General features: G+C 43.5%; 1 protein-coding gene across 1 annotated transcript in view; it reads right to left on the reverse strand.

The window, feature by feature from the left end:
- Positions 1–20,586: 20,586 nt before the first annotated feature.
- The window catches only part of arhgef2 (rho/rac guanine nucleotide exchange factor (GEF) 2), a 194,337-nt gene continuing 190,396 nt past the window's right edge, over positions 20,587–24,527 (reverse strand). The window contains exon 21 of the mRNA XM_034173482.1: positions 20,587–20,776. Within this exon, the coding sequence (XP_034029373.1) occupies positions 20,727–20,776 (50 nt within the window). The 3' untranslated portion in view covers positions 20,587–20,726. The remainder of the gene's footprint in view (positions 20,777–24,527) is intronic.

A 24,527-nucleotide genomic window follows, 5' to 3' on the forward strand; every position in this document is an offset into this window, starting at 1 on the left:
GCGTAACCCTGAACTAATACACAGGTCACGCGGCTCCCTGCTCAAGGCTGGACTGTTAATTAAAACGTACATCTGTGCTCAGCAAAAACATGATCTCAGCAAAACAGTCTGCCCTCTCACTGAGCCAAAGGTCATCTTGTGAGCAGTTTAATGATTACTTAAACAGTTCAGTGAATATAGTGAATATGTTTGTATCAATCAATCAATGTAGTGAATATAACTACTTTAGCAATTCAGTGATTAACAAAGAGAGTAATATCAAAATCTCAATCTCAAATTTATTTATAAAACACTTTAAAATGCATACCAACAACCAAAGTGCTGTACACAACAAGAACAGGCAAGTTAAAATAAATAAATAAATAGATAAATAAACCACAGTTAAAAGCAGAAACACCCCAAAAAAACAAACAAACAAACAAAAAAACCATGTCAAACTGCGTTAAAAGCCAAAGAGAAGAAATGTGTTTTAAGAGAAGATTTAAAAGCAGAGAGAGAATCAGCCTGCCTAATGAGCAAAAATGAAAATACATTATATAACTGAAACACATGTATATAAATGTGTATATGAAGAACGAGATCAAAGACAAAATCAAAGACAGCAAATCAAAGTAAAGACATTAATAATTGATAATATATTGAAAATTCCTGACAAGGTAGCACATTCATCTTCAGCAGTGAAATACGGCCCAACCAGGAGATAGGCATTGTTTTCCATCTCTCCAAGTCTGACTTAATACGCTCAAAAAGTGGAACAAAATTACATTTATACATATTTTCATATTTGGGGGTTATCTTGATTCCTAAATAAACAAATCCTTCTGTTGACCAAGTGAATGGAAATGGGGAGGGCACTGTAAGTTTATCCCTTTGGGTACCCAGGGGCATCGCCTCAGATTGATTAAGGTTTATTTTGTAGCTTGAAATGGTACTAAAACTACTAATAGTTTTGATGAGGGAGGGAATGGAAATTTTTGGTTGAGTCAGAAAGATGAGAATATCGTCAGCGTATAACGTAATTTTATGCTGCTTTTCTCCAATAGTTAGACCATGTATATCCTCTCTAACCCTTATCGCTTCTGCTAAAGGTTCAATGACTAATGCAAAGAGCAAGGGGGAGAGGGGGCAACCCTGGCACGTACCCCTTCGCACTTGGAAGCTTGCTGACCTCAAACCATTAGTTATAACTGCTGAACAGGGGTTGCTGTAAAGAAGTCTAATCCAGCTGATAAACTTGTCACCCAAGCCGAATTTGTTTAGAGTGTAAAATAGAAAAGGCCACTCAACACGGTCGAATGCCTTTTCTGTGTCAAGAGAGGCAACAAGACCATGCATTGACTGTTGTTGGAATATCTGGATCACATTTAGAAGTCTGCGCACATTATTGTATGAGCTGCGGCCTTTAATAAAACCAGTTTGGTCTTGGTTTATAAGGATATGTAGTAGTTTTTCCAGGTGTTTAGCAAGCACCTTGGAGAGAATTTTTATGTCCACATTCAGTAAGGACATGGGCCTGTATGAAGCACAATCTTCCGGCGGTTTTCCTTTTTTAAGTATCAATGAAATATTGGCTTCTCTCAAAGACATGGGCAGCAGACCTTTCATGAATGAATCATTATACATGTTTAGAAGTGGGTCAACTAAGATTTCTTGAAACTCTTTATAAAATTCTGATCCAAGTGTCAGGGCGGGCGACTGCCCAACATCCATAGCGGCTGGACCCGCAATGCAGACTTCCAGACTTGTTGTTGGAGTAGGAAAAAACATGGTCTTTATTTCAGGCTTTGGTTCAGTGCACAGGTGATCAAGCAGTGAAGCAGAGGTACAATTGGGGTCAGACAAAAACGCAGTCATGATCCAGCAGGGGTCAAGGCACGGGCAAACACAGTTATCAAGGACGAGGCAAAAAACGTGGTCGAGGAAAAACAACATGGCTTGGCAAAACAGGACTGAGAACAAAAGGCTGGGATGTGTGCAAAAAGCGACAACAAACTGGCTGTGAGACTGTGATGGTTTAAATAAGGAGCAAACAAATTAGGGTGATGTGAAGCAGGTGCGTGGAAGTCTCTGGAAGGGGGTGTGACCGGGGAGCCAAAGGCTGTGCAGAGTACAAGATAGTGAAGGAAGGAAAGCACAGAGTGGAGTGAAGTAACAGACAAAGACACATGAGCTGGAGCAAGAGTGAGAGTGAGAGTGAATGAAAACATAAAGCAGACATAAACAAGGTGGGAAACAAAGACATGGGGCAGGTGCAGGACGTGGAGTGAACATAAGTAACTGGGCGTGAGACAAGAAACGAAGACATGATGGGAGGTGTGGAGTGGAAACAAATGGCAAAAACAGAAGAGAGCTAAATTGGAAATCATGATCAGAATATAATGCAACAACAGGAACCAAAATCAAACATGAGCATGAGAACAAAAGCAACTAGAACTGATCAGGAAATCAATACAAAAGCAAAATTAAACAGGAACAGACTAAAAAACAGAAATCAAAACCCGATATAAAAGTATAACAGAAAACATATACAGATGAAAGCTAAATGATAAACAATGAAAACACAAACCGGTTGAACAGAACTAGAACAGAACTGGGCAATAGCTAAAGTATTGAAAGTAACAAAGTGATAAAAAAAAACATAACAGAATAACTCATGATGAAAATAATTACTGATAAATCAAAGCTGAAGCAGAAGGAAAACCACAAAACGGGGAAAAATAAGGGCTCGGCGCCCTGTCCCGGCCAAATCCCTGACACCAAGACCGTCTGGTCCTGCTGCCTTTCTACCTAGATTCTACCTGGATTGAACAAGCAAGGCCAATGATTGAGGAATGTGATCGTCCTAAATGGGAGAATGAGTGTAATGGAAAGTGTGAAGTGTCCCGCTTTGGAGATGTTTCACACTGTTCGGTTTAACAGTCCGGATACTACAGCTCTGGAACCTTTGGATATACTTGAGAATACATTTGGTACTCCCGAAATGGAAGAAGAGCTTTATTTTGCATTTAGGTCACTGTGCCAACATCCAAGTGAGAAACTCTGAATTTTTGAGGCATCTAGAGTGAGCTCTTAATAGGGTGGTACAGAAAGGTGGTCTGCAGGTAACAGCGGCAGACAATGCACACGTGGATCAGCCGATATGATGCTAGTTAATCTCAACTTGCGAGAACATAGGGATAATCCTCCTACTTTTTTGCAGTTGTTGAAAGAAATCCGGTGTGAAGAGGAGCACAAGGCTGCTCGTCACTGATTGCAACCTGCTCGCGGAGTGTATGCTAGAAATGCAATAGTCACAGCAGACCCAGAGGTGTGAGACTTGTAGGCAGAGATGCAAGATCATCTCCTCTTTTGCCTTGCTTGCCTCTACTGGTGGTTGGCTCTCACTGCGGTATTGTATCACTTCCTGTTCCGGAGCACAGCGGTGTTTTTCTGTATCTGTTAGCTGTTTAATCTGTGCAGTTAGATTGATCTAGTTATCTAGATTACGATTTGTTTCCCAGTGTAATCTTTACGTGCCTTAACTAAAGCACTCCTTCTGCTGAATCACCTCTAAATTATTTACACATTATTCACTTTGCGTGTTTTTAGGAATCCGCTAGGTTAGCGTAGCTACTAGCTCTTAGCCGATTTAGCATGGCGGCTTCTCCTGTCTCTCCCGCACTTTTCTGCTCTGGGTGTGAAATGTTTAGTTATTCCTCGACCTCCTTTAGCAGTAACGGTACTTGTAATAAGTGTAGCTTATTCGTAGCTTTGGAGGCCAGGCTGGGCGAATTGGAGACTCGGCTCCGCACCGTGGAAAATTCTACAGCTACCCAGGCCCCTGTAGTCGGTGCGGACCAAGGTAGCTTAGCCGCCGTTAGTTCCCCCCTGGCAGATCCCGAGCAGCCGGGAAAGCAGGCTGACTGGGTGACTGTGAGGAGGAAGCGTAGCCCTAAACAGAAGCCCCGTGTACACCGCCAACCCGTTCACATCTCTAACCGTTTTTCCCCACTCGACGACACACCCGCCGAGGATCAAACTCTGGTTATTGGCGACTCTGTTTTGAGAAATGTGAAGTTAGCGACACCAGCAACCATAGTCAATTGTCTTCCGGGGGCCAGAGCAGGCGACATTGAAGGAAATTTGAAACTGCTGGCTAAGGCTAAGCGTAAATTTGGTAAGATTGTAATTCACGTCGGCAGTAATGACACCCGGTTACGCCAATCGGAGGTCACTAAAATTAACATTAAATCGGTGTGTAACTTTGCAAAAACAATGTCGGACTCTGTAGTTTTCTCTGGGCCCCTCCCCAATCGGACCGGGAGTGACATGTTTAGCCGCATGTTCTCCTTGAATTGCTGGCTGTCTGAGTGGTGTTCAAAAAATGAGGTGGGCTTCATAGATAATTGGCAAAGCTTCTGGGGAAAACCTGGTCTTGTTAGGAGAGACGGCATCCATCCCACTTTGGATGGAGCAGCTCTCATTTCTAGAAATCTGGCCAATTTTCTTAAATCCTCCAAACCGTGACTATCCAGGGTTGGGACCAGGAAGCAGAGTTGTAGTCTTATACACCTCTCTGCAGCTTCTCTCCCCCTGCCATCCCCTCGTTGCCCCATCCCCGTAGAGACGGTGCCTGCTCCCAGACCACCAATAACCAGTAAAAATCTATTTAAGCATAAAAATTAAAAAAGAAAAAATAATATAGCACCTTCAACTGCACCACAGACTAAAACAGTTAAATGTGGTCTATTAAACATTAGGTCTCTCTCTTCTAAGTCCCTGTTGGTAAATGATATAATAATTGATCAACATATTGATTTATTCTGCCTAACAGAAACCTGGTTACAGCAGGATGAATATGTTAGTTTAAATGAGTCAACACCCCCGAGTCACACTAACTGTCAGAATGCTCGTAGCACGGGCCGGGGCGGAGGATTAGCAGCAATCTTCCATTCCAGCTTATTAATTAATCAAAAACCCAGACAGAGCTTTAATTCATTTGAAAGCTTGACTCTTAGTCTTGTCCATCCAAATTGGAAGTCCCAAAAACCAGTTTTATTTGTTATTATCTATCGTCCACCTGGTCGTTACTGTGAGTTTCTCTGTGAATTTTCAGACCTTTTGTCTGACTTAGTGCTTAGCTCAGATAATTATAGTGGGCGATTTTAACATCCACACAGATGCTGAGAATGACAGCCTCAACACTGCATTTAATCTATTATTAGACTCTATTGGCTTTGCTCAAAAAGTAAATGAGTCCACCCACCACTTTAATCATATCTTAGATCTTGTTCTGACTTATGGTATGGAAATAGAAGACTTAACAGTATTCCCTGAAAACTCCCTTCTGTCTGATCATTTCTTAATAACATTTACATTTACCCTGATGGACTACCCAGCAGTGGGGAATAAGTTTCATTACACTAGAGGTCTTTCAGAAAGCGCTGTAACTAGGTTTAAGGATATGATTCCTTCTTTATGTTCTCTAATGCCATATACCAACACAGAGCAGAGTAGCTACCTAAACTCTGTAAGTGAGTTAGAGTATCTCGTCAATAGTTTTACATCCTCATTGAAGACAACTTTGGATGCTGTAGCTCCTCTGAAAAAGAGAGCTTTAAATCAGAAGTGTCTGACTCCGTGGTATAACTCACAAACTCGTAGCTTAAAGCAGATAACCCGTAAGTTGGAGAGGAAATGGCGTCTCACTAATTTAGAAGATCTTCACTTAGCCTGGAAAAAGAGTCTGTTGCTCTATAAAAAAGCCCTCCGTAAAGCTAGGACATCTTTCTACTCATCACTAATTGAAGAAAAGAAGAACAACCCCAGGTTTCTTTTCAGCACTGTAGCCAGGCTGACAAAGAGTCAGAGCTCTATTGAGCTGAGTATTCGATTAACTTTAACTAGTAATGACTTCATGACTTTCTTTGCTAACAAAATTTTAACTATTAGAGAAAAAATTACTCATAACCATCCCAAAGACATATCGTTATCTTTGGCTGCTTTCAGTGATGCCGGTATTTGGTTAGACTCTTTCTCTCCGATTGTTCTGTCTGAGTTATTTTCATTAGTTACTTCATCCAAACCATCAACATGTTTATTAGACCCCATTCCTACCAGGCTGCTCAAGGAAGCCCTACCATTATTTAATGCTTTGATCTTAAATATGATCAATCTATCTTTGTTAGTTGGCTATGTACCACAGGCTTTTAAGGTGGCAGTAATTAAACCATTACTTAAAAAGCCATCACTTGACCCAGCTATCTTAGCTAATTATAGGCCAATCTCCAACCTTCCTTTTCTCTCAAAAATTCTTGAAAGGGTAGTTGTAAAACAGCTAACTGATCATCTGCAGAGGAATGGTCTATTTGAAGAGTTTCAGTCAGGTTTTAGAATTCATCATAGTACAGAAACAGCATTAGTGAAGGTTACAAATGATCTTCTTATGGCCTCGGACAGTGGACTCATCTCTGTGCTTGTTCTGTTAGACCTCAGTGCTGCTTTTGATACTGTTGACCATAAAATTTTATTACAGAGATTAGAGCATGCCATAGGTATTAAAGGCACTGCGCTGCGGTGGTTTGAATCATATTTGTCTAATAGATTACAATTTGTTCATGTAAATGGGGAATCTTCTTCACAGACTAAAGTTAATTATGGAGTTCCACAAGGTTCTGTGCTAGGACCAATTTTATTCACTTTATACATGCTTCCCTTAGGCAGTATTATTAGACGGTATTGCTTAAATTTTCATTGTTACGCAGATGATACCCAGCTTTATCTATCCATGAAGCCAGAGGACACACACCAATTAGCTAAACTGCAGGATTGTCTTACAGACATAAAGACATGGATGACCTCTAATTTCCTGCTTTTAAACTCAGATAAAACTGAAGTTATTGTACTTGGCCCCACAAATCTTAGAAACATGGTGTCTAACCAGATCCTTACTCTGGATGGCATTACCCTGACCTCTAGTAATACTGTGAGAAATCTTGGAGTCATTTTTGATCAGGATATGTCATTCAAAGCACATATTAAACAAATATGTAGGACTGCTTTTTTGCATTTACGCAATATCTCTAAAATCAGAAAGGTCTTGTCTCAGAGTGATGCTGAAAAACTAATTCATGCATTTATTTCCTCTAGGCTGAACTATTGTAATTCATTATTATCAGGTTGTCCTAAAAGTTCCCTAAAAAGCCTTCAGTTAATTCAAAATGCTGCAGCTAGAGTACTGACGGGGACTAGAAGGAGAGAGCATATCTCACCCATATTGGCCTCTCTTCATTGGCTTCCTGTTAATTCTAGAATAGAATTTAAAATTCTTCTTCTTACTTATAAGGTTTTGAATAATCAGGTCCCATCTTATCTTAGGGACCTCGTAGTACCATATCACCCCAATAGAGCGCTTCGCTCTCAGACTGCAGGCTTACTTGTAGTTCCTAGGGTTTGTAAGAGTAGAATGGAAGGCAGAGCCTTCAGCTTTCAGGCTCCTCTCCTGTGGAACCAGCTCCCAATTCAGATCAGGGAGACAGACACCCTCTCTACTTTTAAGATTAGGCTTAAAACTTTCCTTTTTGCTAAAGCTTATAGTTAGGGCTGGATCAGGTGACCCTGAACCATCCCTTAGTTATGCTGCTATAGACGTAGACTGCTGGGGGGTTCCCACGATGCACTGTTTCTTTCTCTTTTGCTCTGTATGCACCACTCTGCATTTAATCATTAGTGATCGATCTCTGCTCCCCTCCACAGCATGTCTTTTTCCTGGTTCTCTCCCTCAGCCCCAACCAGTCCCAGCAGAAGACTGCCCCTCCCTGAGCCTGGTTCTGCTGGAGGTTTCTTCCTGTTAAAAGGGAGTTTTTCCTTCCCACTGTAGCCAAGTGCTTGCTCACAGGGGGTCGTTTTGACCGTTGGGGTTTTACATAATTATTGTATGGCCTTGCCTTACAATATAAAGCGCCTTGGGGCAACTGTTTGTTGTGATTTGGCGCTATATAAAAAAATTGATTGATTGATTGATCTCCAAGACCATCATCGCACGTCCCAATCAGAAGCCATGGATGACTGCAGAGGTACATGCTCTGCTGAAGGCTACAGACTCTGCCTTCAAAGCAGGAGACAAGGTAGCTCTAAAAAAAAAGCAAGGGCCAAACTGTCCCGGGCCATCAGAGGCAAAGCGCGCACACGGTCAGAGCATCCACAGCCACCTCAGAGACAGCGGGGACACAGGGCGCATGTGGCAGGGCATCCAGGCCATCACCAACTACAGGGAAACACCACCTACCTGTGACAGTGATGCCTCCCTTCCAGATGCGCTGAATGAATTCTACGCTCGGTTTGAGACACAGAACAGTGTGGCAGCGAGGAAGACCACCCCTCCGTCTGACGACCAGGTGTTGTGCCTTACAGCAGCTGACGTGAGGAAAACTCTACGCAGAGTTGACCCACGGAAAGCGGAAAGCTGCTGGACCAGACAGCATTCCTGGTAGAGTGCTCAGGGAATGTGCAGACCAGCTAACAGATGTCTGCACTGACATCTTCAACATCTCCCTGAGCAGTGCCACCATCCCAACATGTCTCAAGGGAACCACCATCTTACCTGTGCCAAAGAAGTCTTCAGTGTCCTGCCTCAATGACTACTGTCCTGTCGCACTCACATCCATCATCATGAAGTGCTTCGAGAGGCTTGTCATGAGGCACATCAAGTCCCTGCTGCCTCCTTCACTAGACCCTCTGCAGTTTGCGTACCGTCCCAACCGCTCAACCGACAACGCCATATCCACCACCCTTCTGGGTGCTCCTGGTGCACCTGGTGCTCACCCATCTGGACAACAGACACTTATGTTTGAATGCTGTTCATTGACTTTAGTTCAGCATTCAACACAATCATTCCTCAGCACCTGATCAGGAAGCTGAACCTACTGGGCCTGAACACTTCCCTCTGTAACTGGATCCTGGACTTCCTGACTGGGAGACATCAGTCAGTGCGGATCAGACATAACATCTCCAGCACCACCATGCTGAGTACTGGGGCCCCCCAGGGCTGTGTGCTCTGTCCACTGCTGTTCACTTTGCTGACTCACGACTGTGCAGCAATGCACAGCTCGAACCACATCATCAAGTTTGCAGATGATACGACTGTGGTGGGTCTCATCAGCAAGAATGACGAGTCAGCATACAGAGAGGAAGTGCTACAGTTAATGGACTGGTGCAGAACCAACAACCTGTCTCTGAACGTAGACAAGACCAAAGAGATGGTTGTTGATTTCAGAAGGACAAGGCGTGATCACTCTCCAATGCACATTGACGGCTCTGCCATGGACATCGTCAAGAACACCAAGTTTCTTGGAGTTCACCTGGCAGAGGATCTCACCTGGTCCCTCAACACCAGCACCATAACCAAGAAAGCCCAGCAGCGTCTCTACTTCCTGCGAAGGCTGAAGAAGGCACATCTCCCACCTCCCATCCTCACCACATTCTACAGAGGAACCATCGAGAGCATCCTAAGCAGCTGTATCACTGCCTGGTTTGGGAACTGCACCGTATCGGATTGCAAGTCCCTGCAGCAAGTAGTGAGGACGGCTGAGAAGATCATCGGTGTCTCTCTTCCCACCATCACAGACATTTACACCACACGCTGCATCCGCAAAGCAACCAGTATTGTGGATGATCATACACACCCCTCACACTCACTCTTCACCCTCCTACCGTCTGGAAAAAGGTACCAAAGCATCCGGGCCCTCACGTCCAGACTGTGCAACAGCTTCTTCCCCCAAATAATCAGACTCCTCAACAACCAGAGTCTGGTCTAACAGTCACACATATTTCAGTGACTGGACTGAACACACACACACACACACACACACACACACACACACACACACACACACACACACACACACACACACACACACACACACACACACACACACACACACACACACACACACACACACACACCTTTTAAGAGTGCAATGTTTATAGGCAATAACTGCTGCTATGCTTTCACTTTATACACTTAACAAAAATATAAATGCAACACTTTTGGTTTTGCTCCCATTTTGTATGAGATGAACTCAAAGATCTAAAACTTTTTCCACATACACAATATCACCATTTCTCTCAAATATTGTTCACAAACCAGTCTAAATCTGTGATAGTGAGCACTTCTCCTTTGCTGAGATAATCCATCCCACCTCACAGGTGTGCCATATCAAGATGCTGATTAGACACCATGATTAGTGCACAGGTGTGCCTTAGACTGCCCACAATAAAAGGCCACTCTGAAAGGTGCAGTTTTGTTTTATTGGGGGGGGATACCAGTCAGTATCTGGTGTGACCACCATTTGCCTCATGCAGTGCAACACATCTCCTTTGCATAGAGTTGATCAGGTTGTCAATTGTGTCCTGTGGAATGTTGGTCCACTCCTCTTCAATGGCTGTGCGAAGTTGCTGGATATTGGCAGGAACTGGTACACGCTGTCGTATACGCCGGTCCAGAGCATCCCAAACATGCTCAATGGGTGACATGTCCGGTGAGTATGCCGGCCATGCAAGAACTGGGACATTTTCAGCTTCCAAGAAAAGATCCTTGCAACATGGGGCCGTGCATTATCCTGCTGCAACATGAGATGATGTTCTTGGATGTATGGCACAACAATGGGCCTCAGGATCTCGTCACGGTATCTCTGTGCATTCAAAATGCCATCAATAAAATGCACCTGTGTTCTTCGTCCATAACAGACGCCTGCCCATACCATAACCCCACCGCCACCATGGGCCACTCGATCCACAACATTGACATCAGAAAACCGCTCACCCACACGATGCCACACACGCTGTCTGCCATCTGCCCTGAACAGTGTGAACCGGGATTCATCCGTGAAGAGAACACCTCTCCAACGTGCCAAACGCCAGCGAATGTGAGCATTTGCCCACTCAAGTCGGTTACGACGACGAACTGGAGTCAGGTCGAGACCCTGATGACGACGACGAGCATGCAGATGAGCTTCCCTGAGACGGTTTCTGACAGTTTGTGCAGAAATTCTTTGGTTATGCAAACCGATTGTTTCAGCAGCTGTCCGAGTGGCTGGTCTCAGACGATCTTGGAGGTGAACATGCTGGATGTGGAGGCCCTGGGCTGGTGTGGTTACACGTGGTCTGCGGTTGTGAGGCTGGTTGGATGTACTGCCAAATTCTCTGAAACGCCTTTGGAGACGGCTTATGGTAGAGAAATGAACATTCAGTACACGAGCAACAGCTCTGGTTGACATTCCTACTGTCAGCATGCCAATTGCACGCTCCCTCAAATCTTGCGACATCTGTGGCATTGTGCTGTGTGATAAAACTGCACCTTTCAGAGTGGCCTTTTATTGTGGGCAGTCTAAGGCACACCTGTGCACTAATCATGGTGTCTAATCAGCATCTTGATATGGCACACCTGTGAGGTGGGATGGATTATCTCAGCAAAGGAGAAGTGCTCACTATCACAGATTTAGACTGGTTTGTGAACAATATTTGAGGGAAATGGTGATATTGTGTATATGGAAAAAGTTTTAGATCTTTGAGTTCATCTCATACAAAATGGGAGCAAAACCAAAAGTGTTGCATTTATATTTTTGTTGAGTGTAAAAAATGGTCACAACCGCACCCACTTCTTTGTAGCACCTTTGGTCCTGGAGGAACGTTGTTTCGTTTCACTGTGTATATGGTTGAAATGACAATAAAAACTACTTGAACTTGAAGATCTCAGAACCCGAGTGAGGGACCTCATGGTAGCTGCTGTCATGCCTAGGTCTGCTGTCGCTAGTGTTTCAGCCCCAGTCACTATGCCAGCGGAGAGTCCTGACTCCACAAGTGTAAAAGCATTAAAGAAAGAAGTGGCGAAGCTTCAAAAGTGAGTCTCAATCATGGGAATTACCCCCGAGTATAGTTCTGTTGAGGTGCCTGGCAGAGGGAGGCGAGGTCTAATCCTGTATCATTTAGAACTTTTGCCCAAAGAGAGTCTAGGCAGTTTTTTTTGTTACCGGTGTGGTAAGGATGGGCATATGGCCCCCAAGTGTGTTGCCCCAGAGACTTATGCTCAGGTGGTACAAAAGTTGTTACAAGTGTGACAGAAACAAAAAGTCAACCCAATGTCTGATAGTAATCCTAGAGCTAAGACCATTCAAGCTTAGGAGTGTGGTGCAGGTACCTGTGAGTAGTTTGCCTGAGGGACTTGTTGGGCCTCCTATTGTACCAATTAAAATCAATGGAAACCCCTGTGCTGCCTTGGTGGACAGCGGTTCCCAGATTATGATCATCTTTGGCAGCTGGCATGCTAACATCAGTCTCATATTGTGCTTCATCCTGTGACTGGTTTAACAATATGGGGACTTAGTGAATCTCAGCGTAGTTAACCCTATATAGATTATATTCATGTTGACCTTGAGTTGCCTGGACGTGCAAGGGCTAGAAAAGACAAGTCGGCATCCATTTTGGCATTGGTATGTCCAGATCCTTGTGATTCTGACATCATACCAGTTTTACTAGGTACTAATGTCAAAGGGGTGCAATCCATTCAGTCGTGCCCCTCGTCTCAAGGGTCGGAGTATTGTCAGGCTGCCCGGATTCAGGTGCAAGACCAAGGGAGTTTGTCGGTCCCTGATTCGTTGTCACCAGGTCATGGCCCTGAGTTGCCTGTGGCGGAAGTCAAATTTAGAAGGCCTGGTCCCTTGGTGATGCCTGCTGGGGCAGAGCATGTGGCAATATACAAAGTCAAAGAGAACTTAAAGATAGGAGATAGTATATCAATTACAGAGCGTGCCATGTCTGTTGCTTTTCCAGCTAGTGTCTTGGTCCAGCCTACTGTGTTGTTTTCAAAGTTGCTTGATAAGAATCAATTTTTAGTGCTTTTGCATAATGCGTCCTTAAAGCAGATTGCTTTAAGGACTCATGGGGACGGTGATTGCTCATCTGCAAGTAATTAACATGGTGATGGATGCCCCAGGTTGTAGGGTTGGCACTGCTCCAGTTTTGGACTCATCCCTGCTGGATTTTGTTTACGCTCCCATTTGTGGAATGAAAGGTTATGTAGAAAGTTGTCAGAGCATTCAAATGTTTTCTCAGTGGGTGAATGGGATGTAGGGTTGGCTAAGGGGGCGGCGCATTGTATTGAGGGATGATACCCCATTCTGGGAGCGGTCTTGCCGCATAGCTCCTGCTGATTTGGATGACCTTAGGTGTCAAATTCAGGGGTTACTTGCTGCTGGGATCGTAAAGGAATCCCGGAGCCCTTATGCATCGCTTATTGTCCTTGCCAGGAAGAAGAATGAACAACTGCACATGTGTGTGAATTATCGGACCTTAAATCGGCGACCTATCCCAGACCAGGATACTGTATCACGTATTGATTATGCCTTGGATTGTTTATCTGGTGTGTGGTTCTCAGTGTTAGATTTCCCTATGGTGGAGAACGATAAGGAGAAGACAGCTTTCATATGCCCTTTGGGATTTTATCAATTTGAGCGTATGCCACAGGGTGTAACAGGGGCCCCTGCTACATTCCAATGGCTGTTGGGGATATGCATATGCTGGAGGTGACTTGTGTTTGGTGCCACATTGGAGGAGCATGAAAGAAGGCTGCTTAAGGTTCTGACACATTTGGAAGAAGCCGGATTGAAGTGTCAGTTCTGCCGTTCCAAAGTGACTTATGTGGGACATATTGTGTCAGCGTAGGGTATAGTCACAGACCCAGCTAAGGTGGAAGCAGTGACTCTGTGGATGTAACTGCCACTGACCTCCCCTCCTTGCAGTCTTTTCTAAGATTCTGTGGGTATTATCATCACTTCATAAGGAACTATTCTATTCAACCCTTAACCAATCTGTGTAAGGGAAGAGGAGGGCTACTCCCTTGGTGGTGAAGACTTATTATAAAGTCCATGAGCCTTTTGGAGATCGGTGGGATTGGTCTTGTATGGAAGCTTTCCAGGACATTATTCACGGTCTCACTAATGGACCTCTATTGGCATTTGCTGATCCAGCAAAACCATACATTCTTCACACTGATGCTAGTCTTTGTGGGTTGGGGGCTGTTCTCAACCAAGAACATCCTGAAGGTATAAGACCAGTAGCCTTTGCCAGTCAGTAGCTTAGTGAATGACAAAGGAAGTACCCTGTGCATCAGCTGTAAAATGCAAAACATTTTACGATGACACTTCCAGGGCTCCGTAAAAACGCCTGTTTTTACAAATAAAAAAATGGAATATTTTACAAAAGCACATTTATTTGTAAACACCAACACACTACAGACGTCACATTAACGTGTTGGTTTACATAATGAATGACTGAACCAATCAGTGTTTAGCAGAGGCACTTTTACCCAGAATCCTTTGCGATCTGTCTGTTTGTTACAAAACCTCAGAATTAGATCATTATTCAACATTAAAAGATATATGTTATATTTTAACTTTGTACAAATGACAGAATTGACATTAATGGAGTTATTCTATCGATATTAATGTTATTTATAAATCAAAACCATAACTCAGCATGACTTTATTTTTCAAGACCTCCGCCTGACTGGAGCGTTGTAATTGATAGAGAGCTGGCTTGATGGCTGCTCTCGGGGTGCCTCTGTGCATATGCTCTGTGCTCTGTAGTAAACAAGAGCTTCCAGAAGGGGCAGAATGTTGAAAGAAAAAAGTGTGGTCTTATTGTTTGGGTCTGTTATTTTTAATATTATTAGAAGCTATTAAATTTGTTTTACTAGTAGCTGTAAATGTGCCAGAGATAATATTGGAATTTATCGGTTATCTATAACTTCCGATACATTTTTTATTGTGTTATCTTTATCGAAGATAGCTTTTCGATTATCTGTTAGTATATATATATATATATATATATATAATCTCCATCCATTTTCTTCCGCTTTATCTGGAGTCGGGTCGCGGGGGCAGCAGCTCAAGCAAAGCCGCCCAGACCTCCCGATCCACACACACCTCCTCCAGCTCCTCCGGGGGAACCCCAAGGCGTTCCCAAGCCAGCCGAGAGATGTAGTCCCTCCAGCGTGTCCTGGGTCTTCCCCAGGGCCTCCTCCCAGTGGGACATGCCCGGAACACCTCTCCAGCGAGGCGTCCAGGGGGCATCCGGAAAAGATGCCCGAGCCACCTCAACTGACTCCTTTTGACGTGGAGGAGCAGCGGCTCGACTCCGAGCTCCTCCCGAGTGACCGAGCTCCTCACCCTATCTCTAAGGGAGCGCCCAGCCACCCTGCGGAGGAAACTCATCTCGGCCGCTTGTACTCGCGATCTCGTTCTTTCGGTCATGAGCCAAATCTCATGACCATAGGTGAGGATCGGAACGTAGCTCGATCAGTAAATTGAGAGCTTTGCCCCCCTACTCAGCTCTCTCTTCACCACGACGGTCCAATACAGCGACCGCATCACTGCAGATGCTGCACCGATCCGTCTATCGATCTCACGCTCCATCTGTCCCTCACTCGTGAACAAGACCCTGAGATACTTAAACTCCTCCACTTGAGGCAAGGACACTCCACCGACCTGAAGAGGGCAAAGCACCTTTTTCCGGTCGAGAACCATGGCCTCGGATTTGGAGGTGCTGATTTTCATCCCGGACGCTTCACACTCGGCTGCAAACCGCCCCAGTGCATGCTGAAGGTCCTGATTTGACGAAGCCAACAGAACCACATCGTCCGCAAACAGCAGAGACGAGATTCTGTGGTTCCCAAACCAGACCCCCTCTACACCCTGGCTGCGCCTAGAAATTCTGTCCATAAAAATAATGAACAGAACCGGTGACAAAGGGCAGCCCTGGTGGAGGCCAACGTGCACTGGAAACAGGTTTGACTTACTACCGGCAATGCGAACCAAGCTCCTGCTGCGGTCGTACAGGGACCGGATAGCCCTTAGCAAAGGACCCTGGACCCCGTACTCCCGGAGCACTCCCCACAGGGTGCGCCAAGGGACACGGTCGAATGCCTTCTCCAGATCCACAAAACACATGTGGACTGGTTGGGCAAACTCCCATGAACCCTCGAGCACCCGATGGAGCGTGTAGAGCTGGTCCAGTGTGCCGCGACCAGGACGAAAACCACACTGCTCCTCCTGAATCCGAGGTTCGACCATCGGTTGAATTCTCCTCTTCATTACTCTGGAATAGACCTTACCGGGGAGGATGAGGAGTGTGATCCCCCTATAGTTGGAACACACCCTCCGGTCCGGATGTGTGTGTGTGTGTATGTATATATATATATATATATAAAGGTCTGTTAGAAAACTATCCGACCTTTTTATTTTTTTCAAAAACCATATGGATTTGAATCACGTGTGATTGCATCAGCCAAGCTTGAACCTTCGTGCGCATGTGTGAGTTTTTTCACGCCTGTCGGTTGCGTCATTCGCCTGTGAGCAGGCTTTGTGTGAGCAGTGGTCCACCCCTCTCGTCGGATTTTTATTGTGAATAAAATGTCTGAAGGATTTGGAGCTTTGCTGCATCAAATTTTTCCAGAAACTGTGAGACCTCCAGCTGGACACCATTCAGAAAATTCAGATGGCTTTCAGGGACGATTTTATGGGGATCACACAGATTAAGGAGTGCTCCGGCCGGTTTAAAGACCACCCACAGCGGCTGAGGGTGCGCCGCACTCTGAGCGGCGATCGACAGGCTGAAACGACCAGATTATTTCGAAAATGAAGGCTTTGTTGATCCGGACGTCATCTGACTACCACAGAAATGGCAGAAGACGTGGACATCAGCACTTTTTCGGCACATTCCACTGTTACAGGAGTTTTTGTCATGGAAAGAGGAGCGGAGGAATGCACCAGAGCCGCGAATGGCGCGGGACCTGAATTTCCGAATGGTGTCCACCTGGAGGTGGACGTAATCTCGTTGTTGTTGCATTTGTGATGACAATGACAATAAATCTCATTCCACTCATTTTCCCTTTCGTATGGCTAACATACTGGTACAGTATGTTACTATGCTTTTTCTCTTTTAAATTCCTGTTATTAGTAATTGGAGCGTGCCGCGGCCTCAACTTTACCTAAATTCTGGGTCTTTTAGTGAAGTTTAGGGCTCGTGGCCGGTGATCACCTTAATATTTCTTCTGTTTTTCTTGTTGATTTACTGCTGATGAACTCATACTGTAGGTGTAGATTATACACACACAGACACACACACACACACAAACAGATATCTACAATGTAGAACTGATCTGATTTTATAATCATCACAGATTACAAAGATTTCAAAACAAATACAAAATTATTTTACACACTTCCTGTTTTTGCAGATCTGACAGCTGATCCCAGACCAGCCTGGGACATGGGAACGCCACGGTGAAGCTAACACTAACATGCTAAATCAGATAAGAACCCGCTCAAAGCTCCTTCCTGGTCCACCAGGTTCTGTTCGCGGGATCCTCCAGCGTCTGTTCCAGTGCAAAGGACATTCATTCACACGTCCAGTTTCTAGTTAGTGATGAACTTTGACCTGTCGGGTTCATTATCCTGCAGCAGTGAGAGCTAAGCGAACATGTCAGCATGTAGCTAGAGTGAAAACAGACAGAACACCAACGTACGGGTCCCACGTCTTCTTCAGGTCCACACTAAAGCTGATTATTGTGGTACGTCTGTGACATAGGTCACAGAGGTCTGAATGGAGTCATGTTTACAGCTGGAGGATCTCTGAAAACAGAGCCACATAGAAATCTACAAGGTCAACAAACAACATGAACCATTTAATAATTATAATCACGAAAACACTACAAACTCTGCTGCTCCTTCAGGGCACACGTGGACACATTCATTTATTCATGTTAGTTTTGGACAGGCGTGGACTAAAGTGGTCCCTGTGTGGATCCTCAAACCACCGTTAGAATTCCAGGATGGAGAGACAGTGAGACAGTTTACCAGCAAATACCTGAAAATAATATCAGCGTCCACATTCTGTCCATGTGGTGTGTCTCTCTGGAGAAGGTAAGGACACGCCCACACCTCCCATGGCTGCAGCAGACCGGAGGTTACTTTGGAGGTGTGGACGGACCAGTTGTCTGCCTGGGTGATTGCCATCCAGGATTCAAGTTTCACAAGCCCACAGTATGACAATAACAGCATCACCAAACACCATAATGTCACTTCACCACATACAGATACACTTGTGATGAGGCTAAGCCGGTGTCGGCGCCCAAACGGCCCCCCCTAAAAATCTGTCCCCCCTGTCTTCACTGCACATGCGTCATTAGCCGCGGTTCACCGATTATCACCTGGTTTCTGCTTCAAACTGCCTGCAGTCATCATCTCTCTCAGCCACAGATACCTGAAGCTTTTCTACAACAATCATGGCCACATAAATTCAGCATTATTTCAGAATAAAAGACGGAGGAAGTGATCAGAGCGCCACAGCAGCACGAGCTGCTAGCTGATGCGTTCACTGCTCGTCCATCATTTCAAAGTGTCACCAATTATCACCTCGTTTCTGCTTCAAACTGACTTTAGAATGATTTAAGAGGTTTTACTTTGTCATCTGATGGTTAAAAATCTCATTAATCCATGTGATCACTTTGGCTGAAGAGACTCAGACGAGCTGCTGAGCTCCAAAATGACACATGCACAGTGGAGGCAGGGCGGACTGATTTTTAGGGGCGGAACTTTCGGTCTGCGACACAGGGAAGTCAGTGAAACCCTGGATTATAGTCTGGATACATGGATTCCACAAAGATCACAGCATCGTCTGCAAAGTCAGGGTCAGTAAACCTTTCCTCTGACAAAAGCACCCAAGTCACTGGTGCCCCCAACACCCAGTCCAACACCCTGTCTGACACCCAATCCCACACCCAGTCCGACACCCAATCCAACACCCAGTCCCACACTCGGTCTGACACCCAATCCAACACCCAGTCCAACACCCTGTCTGACACCCAATCCAACACCCAGTCCAACACCCTGTCTGACACCCGGTCCAACACCCAGTCCGACACCCAATCCAACACCCAGTCCCACACCCAGTCTGATACCCAATACAACACCCTGTCCAACACCCAGTCCAAAATCCAATCCAATACCAAGTTCAACAACCAGTCCAACATGCAGTCCAACACCCAATCCAGCACCCAGTCCATGCAAGCACTGAACAGTGTAGGAGCCAGAACACACCCCTCAGGAACACCAGTTTTCATGAGGAAATCCTCAGTCTCTCGCTCTGCTCTGTACAACACTCACAGTATCTGTGTATGCCATCCAGTAACTTCTTCAAGATCTAAAAGTCTGATGTCCCAGAGAGCAGTCCGATCAGCTGGACTGAACACTTTGCAAAAGTCAACATGGCCTGTGAAGAAGCATGTTTGAGTTCAATGTGCACTCAGTAAGAGCGAGAACACAGCTGATCGTTGACTTCTTGGCTGTGAAACCAGAGTGTCCCTGTTGACGAGCAGTAAGTAGGTGGAAGTGAATCATATTTAGAATAATCCATATAAGCACCTTCCCTGGCACAGAGAGCAGTGTGATACCCCTGTAGTTGTTACAGTTTGTGCGATCACCCACACTGGGACAACAAGTCCTATTTTTCAGTCCGTGGGGATGATACCCGTCTCTCAGATTGTTTGTAATAGCAGGAGAACAGGGTCAACACGTGCCTGGAGGAGCTCAGCTCCCATGCCAACAGGCCTCTGGAGCTTTCACTGCCCTCTGCTGGTCCACAGCCTGTGTGATCTCACCAACATTTGGTGCTTCACAGTGGACTGGAGAATCAGCCACAGGAACCCTGGCACCAGAGGCATCTGTCAGGACTGAAAATCTTCCTTCATAGCTGCAGTGGGACGAGGTGTCAGTGTGGATGAATAAAGTGCTTTGATTCCTCCAGTGTAAGCAGGGCGAGGGTCACTACACCACAGAGGGTGAGTCACTTGACCACAGCATCTGATGGAAGAAAAATCTGCACTTTCATCTGGTGCAGGCAGCAAAGTCCATGAAGAGCACTGATTTGGCCTTTTGTAATCACTGCACAGGCCGGCACTGCGCCTGGGAGTCGACCAGGGGTGCAGCGCCAACAGCTAACCGGACATCGACTGAATCTTGTTCTTATTTGCTCCATACTGATGTTTAATAAATGACTCCCTCACCAAATGTCCAGCCCCGCCCACTTCACTACACAGAGACACGCACAGCCAGTTGCTAGAGAGAGCGCCAGATTAGTCAGTGTAGCTTCATGCATCATCGATCAGTGAATAATTTAGCTTCTGTTGGTAACCGTGTAGGGAAAAAAATCTAACAAACACTGATATGAAGAGTTAATCAGCAGTTATTTCTAATGCCCCCTGCAGGCAGATTACTGAACTGAAGGTAGCACAGCTGGACGTACGTCTGCATGCTGGGTAGTGTAGTTTAAAGACCATCAGCCTCATCATTCTGCTCCTTAAAGATGAGCGATCCAGTCCATCAATTAAGCCCCACCCATGCCACGTCTGGCTCCAGTCATCCGTCACAATTTCAGCTTTAGCTAATGCTGACAGACACGTTTCATTTATCTTGAAAAACATTCCATAGACACAAGCTCAGCAGCTCTGATGTGGTCAAAAACACTGACGTGTATAAAAGAAGAAAAATGACTTCATCAGTGACCAATCAGGCTTTTTGTTGATTTAATTCATGATTCAATAAGATGTTCTTAAAAATGTTCGAGCTGAGTAGAGGAGGAACTGCGGTCACACCGCCAGGCCACTGGACTTCCTCCTGTGTTCCGGCGAGGCGTTAACTGGGATCAGCTCCACACTCGCTCTCCTCTGGGATGTCCTGGAGATCTGAGGGGTCAGAGGTCAAAGTTAATCCAACATAGCTGTTCTAAATAAATGTGCCACTTTCAAAGACGACATGATTATATTATTGGACAAGGACTCAACTGTCTGAATGATGGCGATAATGAAGGCGGTCAGTTTGATGACTTCAGGGCCATTGAGTCGTTAATACATGAGGCCCAAAATACCAGGACCCATGAAACCACATCATACCATACTTTAATTCACGCTTGTCTGTCCGTCAGATCCTTTGTCCTGTTTGCACCAAACTGGTGAAGTGTTACAGCGCCAGGCTTGTGACCAGACGGTTCTCAGTTCAAATCCCTTTCAGATCCAAACGTCACTAAGGCCCCGTGGGCGAGGTCCTTCATTCCCAGTTCTTCCTGATGTAGATTTGAGCACATTGCATGGCTGCACCCTGACATCAGTGTGTGTGAACAGGTGCATGTGAGACATCATTGTAAAGTTCTTTGAGAATGAAAGAGACAGTTACCATTTAAATCTGTATGTAGATGATGGTCAACCCAAAAGTGTCCTTTAAGGGTTCCTTCTGATCAACATCACTGGGGTCAAAGACCCAAACTTTTCTTTTCACTCAAGGGTGCCCCAAACTTAGCGGGTCCTAGACTTGCCAAGGAAGGTCAAATTTGCAAAGGTCAGTCTTGGAGTTAAAGCCGAGGTCATGTGTGTTTGCTTGTTTGGTTGATTTCCATCAAACTCGGCATGTGGATTAAGGTCCTGCCACCTTTCTCTACCCATTCCACCCTGCCTGCACTCTCTTCTTCACCTCTCTACCTCACTCCTTGTAACCACACTATTCCACTGGACTCTGATCTCTCGCATTTACATGACTGTAATAATCAGATAACTGTAATAATCTGATCTGTTTCATGTACATGACTGTAATAATCAGATAACTGTAATAATCTGATCTGTTTCATTTACATGACTGTAATAATCAGATAACTGTAATAATCTGATAACTGTAATAATCTGATAACTGTAATAATCAGATAACTGTAATAATCTGATAACTGTAATAATCTGATCTGTTTCATTTACATGACTGTAATAATCAGATAACTTTAATAATCTGATCTGTTTCATTTACATGACTGTAATAATCAGATAACTGTAATAATCTGATAACTGTAATAATCTGATAACTGTAATAATCAGATAACTGTAATAATCTGATAACTGTAATAATCTGATCTGTTTCATTTACATGACTGTAATAATCAGATAACTTTAATAATCTGATCTGTTTCATTTACATGACTGTAATAATCAGATAACTGTAATAATCTGATCTGTTTCATTTACATGACTGTAATAATCAGATAACTTTAATAATCTGATCTGTTTCATTTACATGACTGTAATAATCAGATAACTGTAATAATCTGATCTGTTTCATTTACATGACTGTAATAATCTGATAACTGTAATAATCACATAACTGTAACAATCTGATAACTGTAATAATCAGATAACTGTAATAATCTGATCTGTTTCATTTACATGACTGTAATAATCAGATAACTGTAATAATCTGACAACTGTAATAATCAGATAACTGTAATAATCAGATAACTGTAATAATCTGATCTGTTTCATGTACATGACTGTAATAATCAGATAACTGTAATAATCTGATCTGTTTCATTTACATGACTGTAATAATCAGATAACTGTAATAATCAGATAACTGTAATAATCTGATCTGTTTCATTTACATGACTGTAATAATCAGATAACTGTAATAATCTGATAACTGTAATAATCTGATCTGTTTCATTTACATGACTGTAATAATCAGTTAACTGTAATAATATAACTAATAATCAGATAACTGTAATAATCTGATCTGTTTCATTTACATGACTGTAATAATCAGATAACTGTAATGATCAGATAACTGTAATAATCTGATCCGTTGCATTTAAATGACTGTAATAATCAGATAACTGGAATAATCTGATGTCTCGCATTTACATGACTGAAATAATCTGATAACTGTAATGATCAGATAACTGTAATAATCTGATCCGTTGCATTTAAATGACTGTAATAATCAGATAACTAATAATCTGATGTCTCGCATTTACATGACTGAAATAATCTGATAACTGTAATAATCAGATAACTGTAATAATCTGATCTGTTTCATTTACATGACTGTAATAATCAGATAACTGTAATAATCAGATAACTGTAATAATCTGATAACTGTAATAATCAGATAACTGTAATCTGACAACTGTAATAATCTGATAACTAATAATCTGATCTGTTTCATTTACATGACTGTAATAATCAGTTAACTGTAATAATCTGATAACTGTAATAATCAGATAACTGTAATAATCTGATGTTTCATTTACATGACTGTAATAATCAGATAACTGTAATAATCTGATCTGTTTCATTTACATGACTGTAATAATCAGTTAACTGTAATAATCTGATAACTGTAATAATCAGATAACTGTAATAATCTGATCTGTTTCATTTACATGACTGTAATAATCAGATAACTGTAATAATCTGATCCGTTGCATTTAAATGACTGTAATAATCAGATAACTGGAATAATCTGATGTCTTGCATTTACATGACTGAAATAATCTGATAACTGTAATGATCAGATAACTAATAATCTGATGTCTCGCATTTACATGACTGAAATAATCTGATAACTGTAATAATCAGATAACTGTAATAATCTGATCTGTTTCATTTACATGACTGTAATAATCTGATAACTGTAATAATCTGATGTTTCATTTACATGACTGTAATAATCAGATAACTGTAATAATCTGATGTTTCATTTACATGACTGTAATAATCAGATAACTGTAATAATCTGATCCGTTGCATTTAAATGACTGTAATAATCAGATAACTGTAATAATCTGATGTTTCATTTACATGACTGTAATAATCAGATAACTGTAATGATCTGATCTGTTGTATTTAAATTACTGTAATAATCAGATAACTGTAATCAAATCAAATCAATTATATTTATATAGCGCCAAATCACAACAAACAGTTGCCTCAAGGCGCTTTATATTGTAAGACAAGGCCATACAATAATTACGGAAAAACCCCAACGGTCAAAACGACCCCCTGTGAGCAAGCACTTGGCGACAGTGGGAAGGAAAAACTCCCTTTTAACAGGAAGAAACCTCCAGCAGAACCAGGCTCAGGGAGGGGCAGTCTTCTGCTCGATCACTAATGATTAAATACAGAGTGGTGCATATAGAGCAAAAAGAGAAAGAAACACTCAGTGCATCATGGGAACTCCCCAGCAGGCTATAGCAAAGTCTATAGCAGCATAACTAAGGGATGGTTCAGGGTCACCTGATCCAGCCCTAACTATAAGCTTTAGCAAAAAGGAAAGTTTTAAGCCTAATCTTAAAAGTAGAGAGGGTGTCTGTCTCCCTGATCTGAATTGGGAGCTGGTTCCACAGGAGAGGAGCCTGAAAGCTGAAGGCTCTGCCTCCCATTCTACTCTTACAAACCCTAGGAACTACAAGTAAGCCTGCAGTCTGAGAGCGAAGCGCTCTATTGGGGTGATATGGTACTATGAGGTCCCTAAGATAAGATGGGACCTGATTATTCAAAACCTTATAAGTAAGAAGAAGAATTTTAAATTCTATTCTAGAATTAACAGGAAGCCAATAAAGAGAAGCCAATATGGGTGAGATATACTCTCTCCTTCTAGTCCCCGTCAGTACTCTAGCTG

Source organism: Thalassophryne amazonica, chromosome 7 (genome assembly GCF_902500255.1).
Source record: "Thalassophryne amazonica chromosome 7, fThaAma1.1, whole genome shotgun sequence".
Lineage (NCBI taxonomy): Eukaryota > Metazoa > Chordata > Actinopteri > Batrachoidiformes > Batrachoididae > Thalassophryne > Thalassophryne amazonica.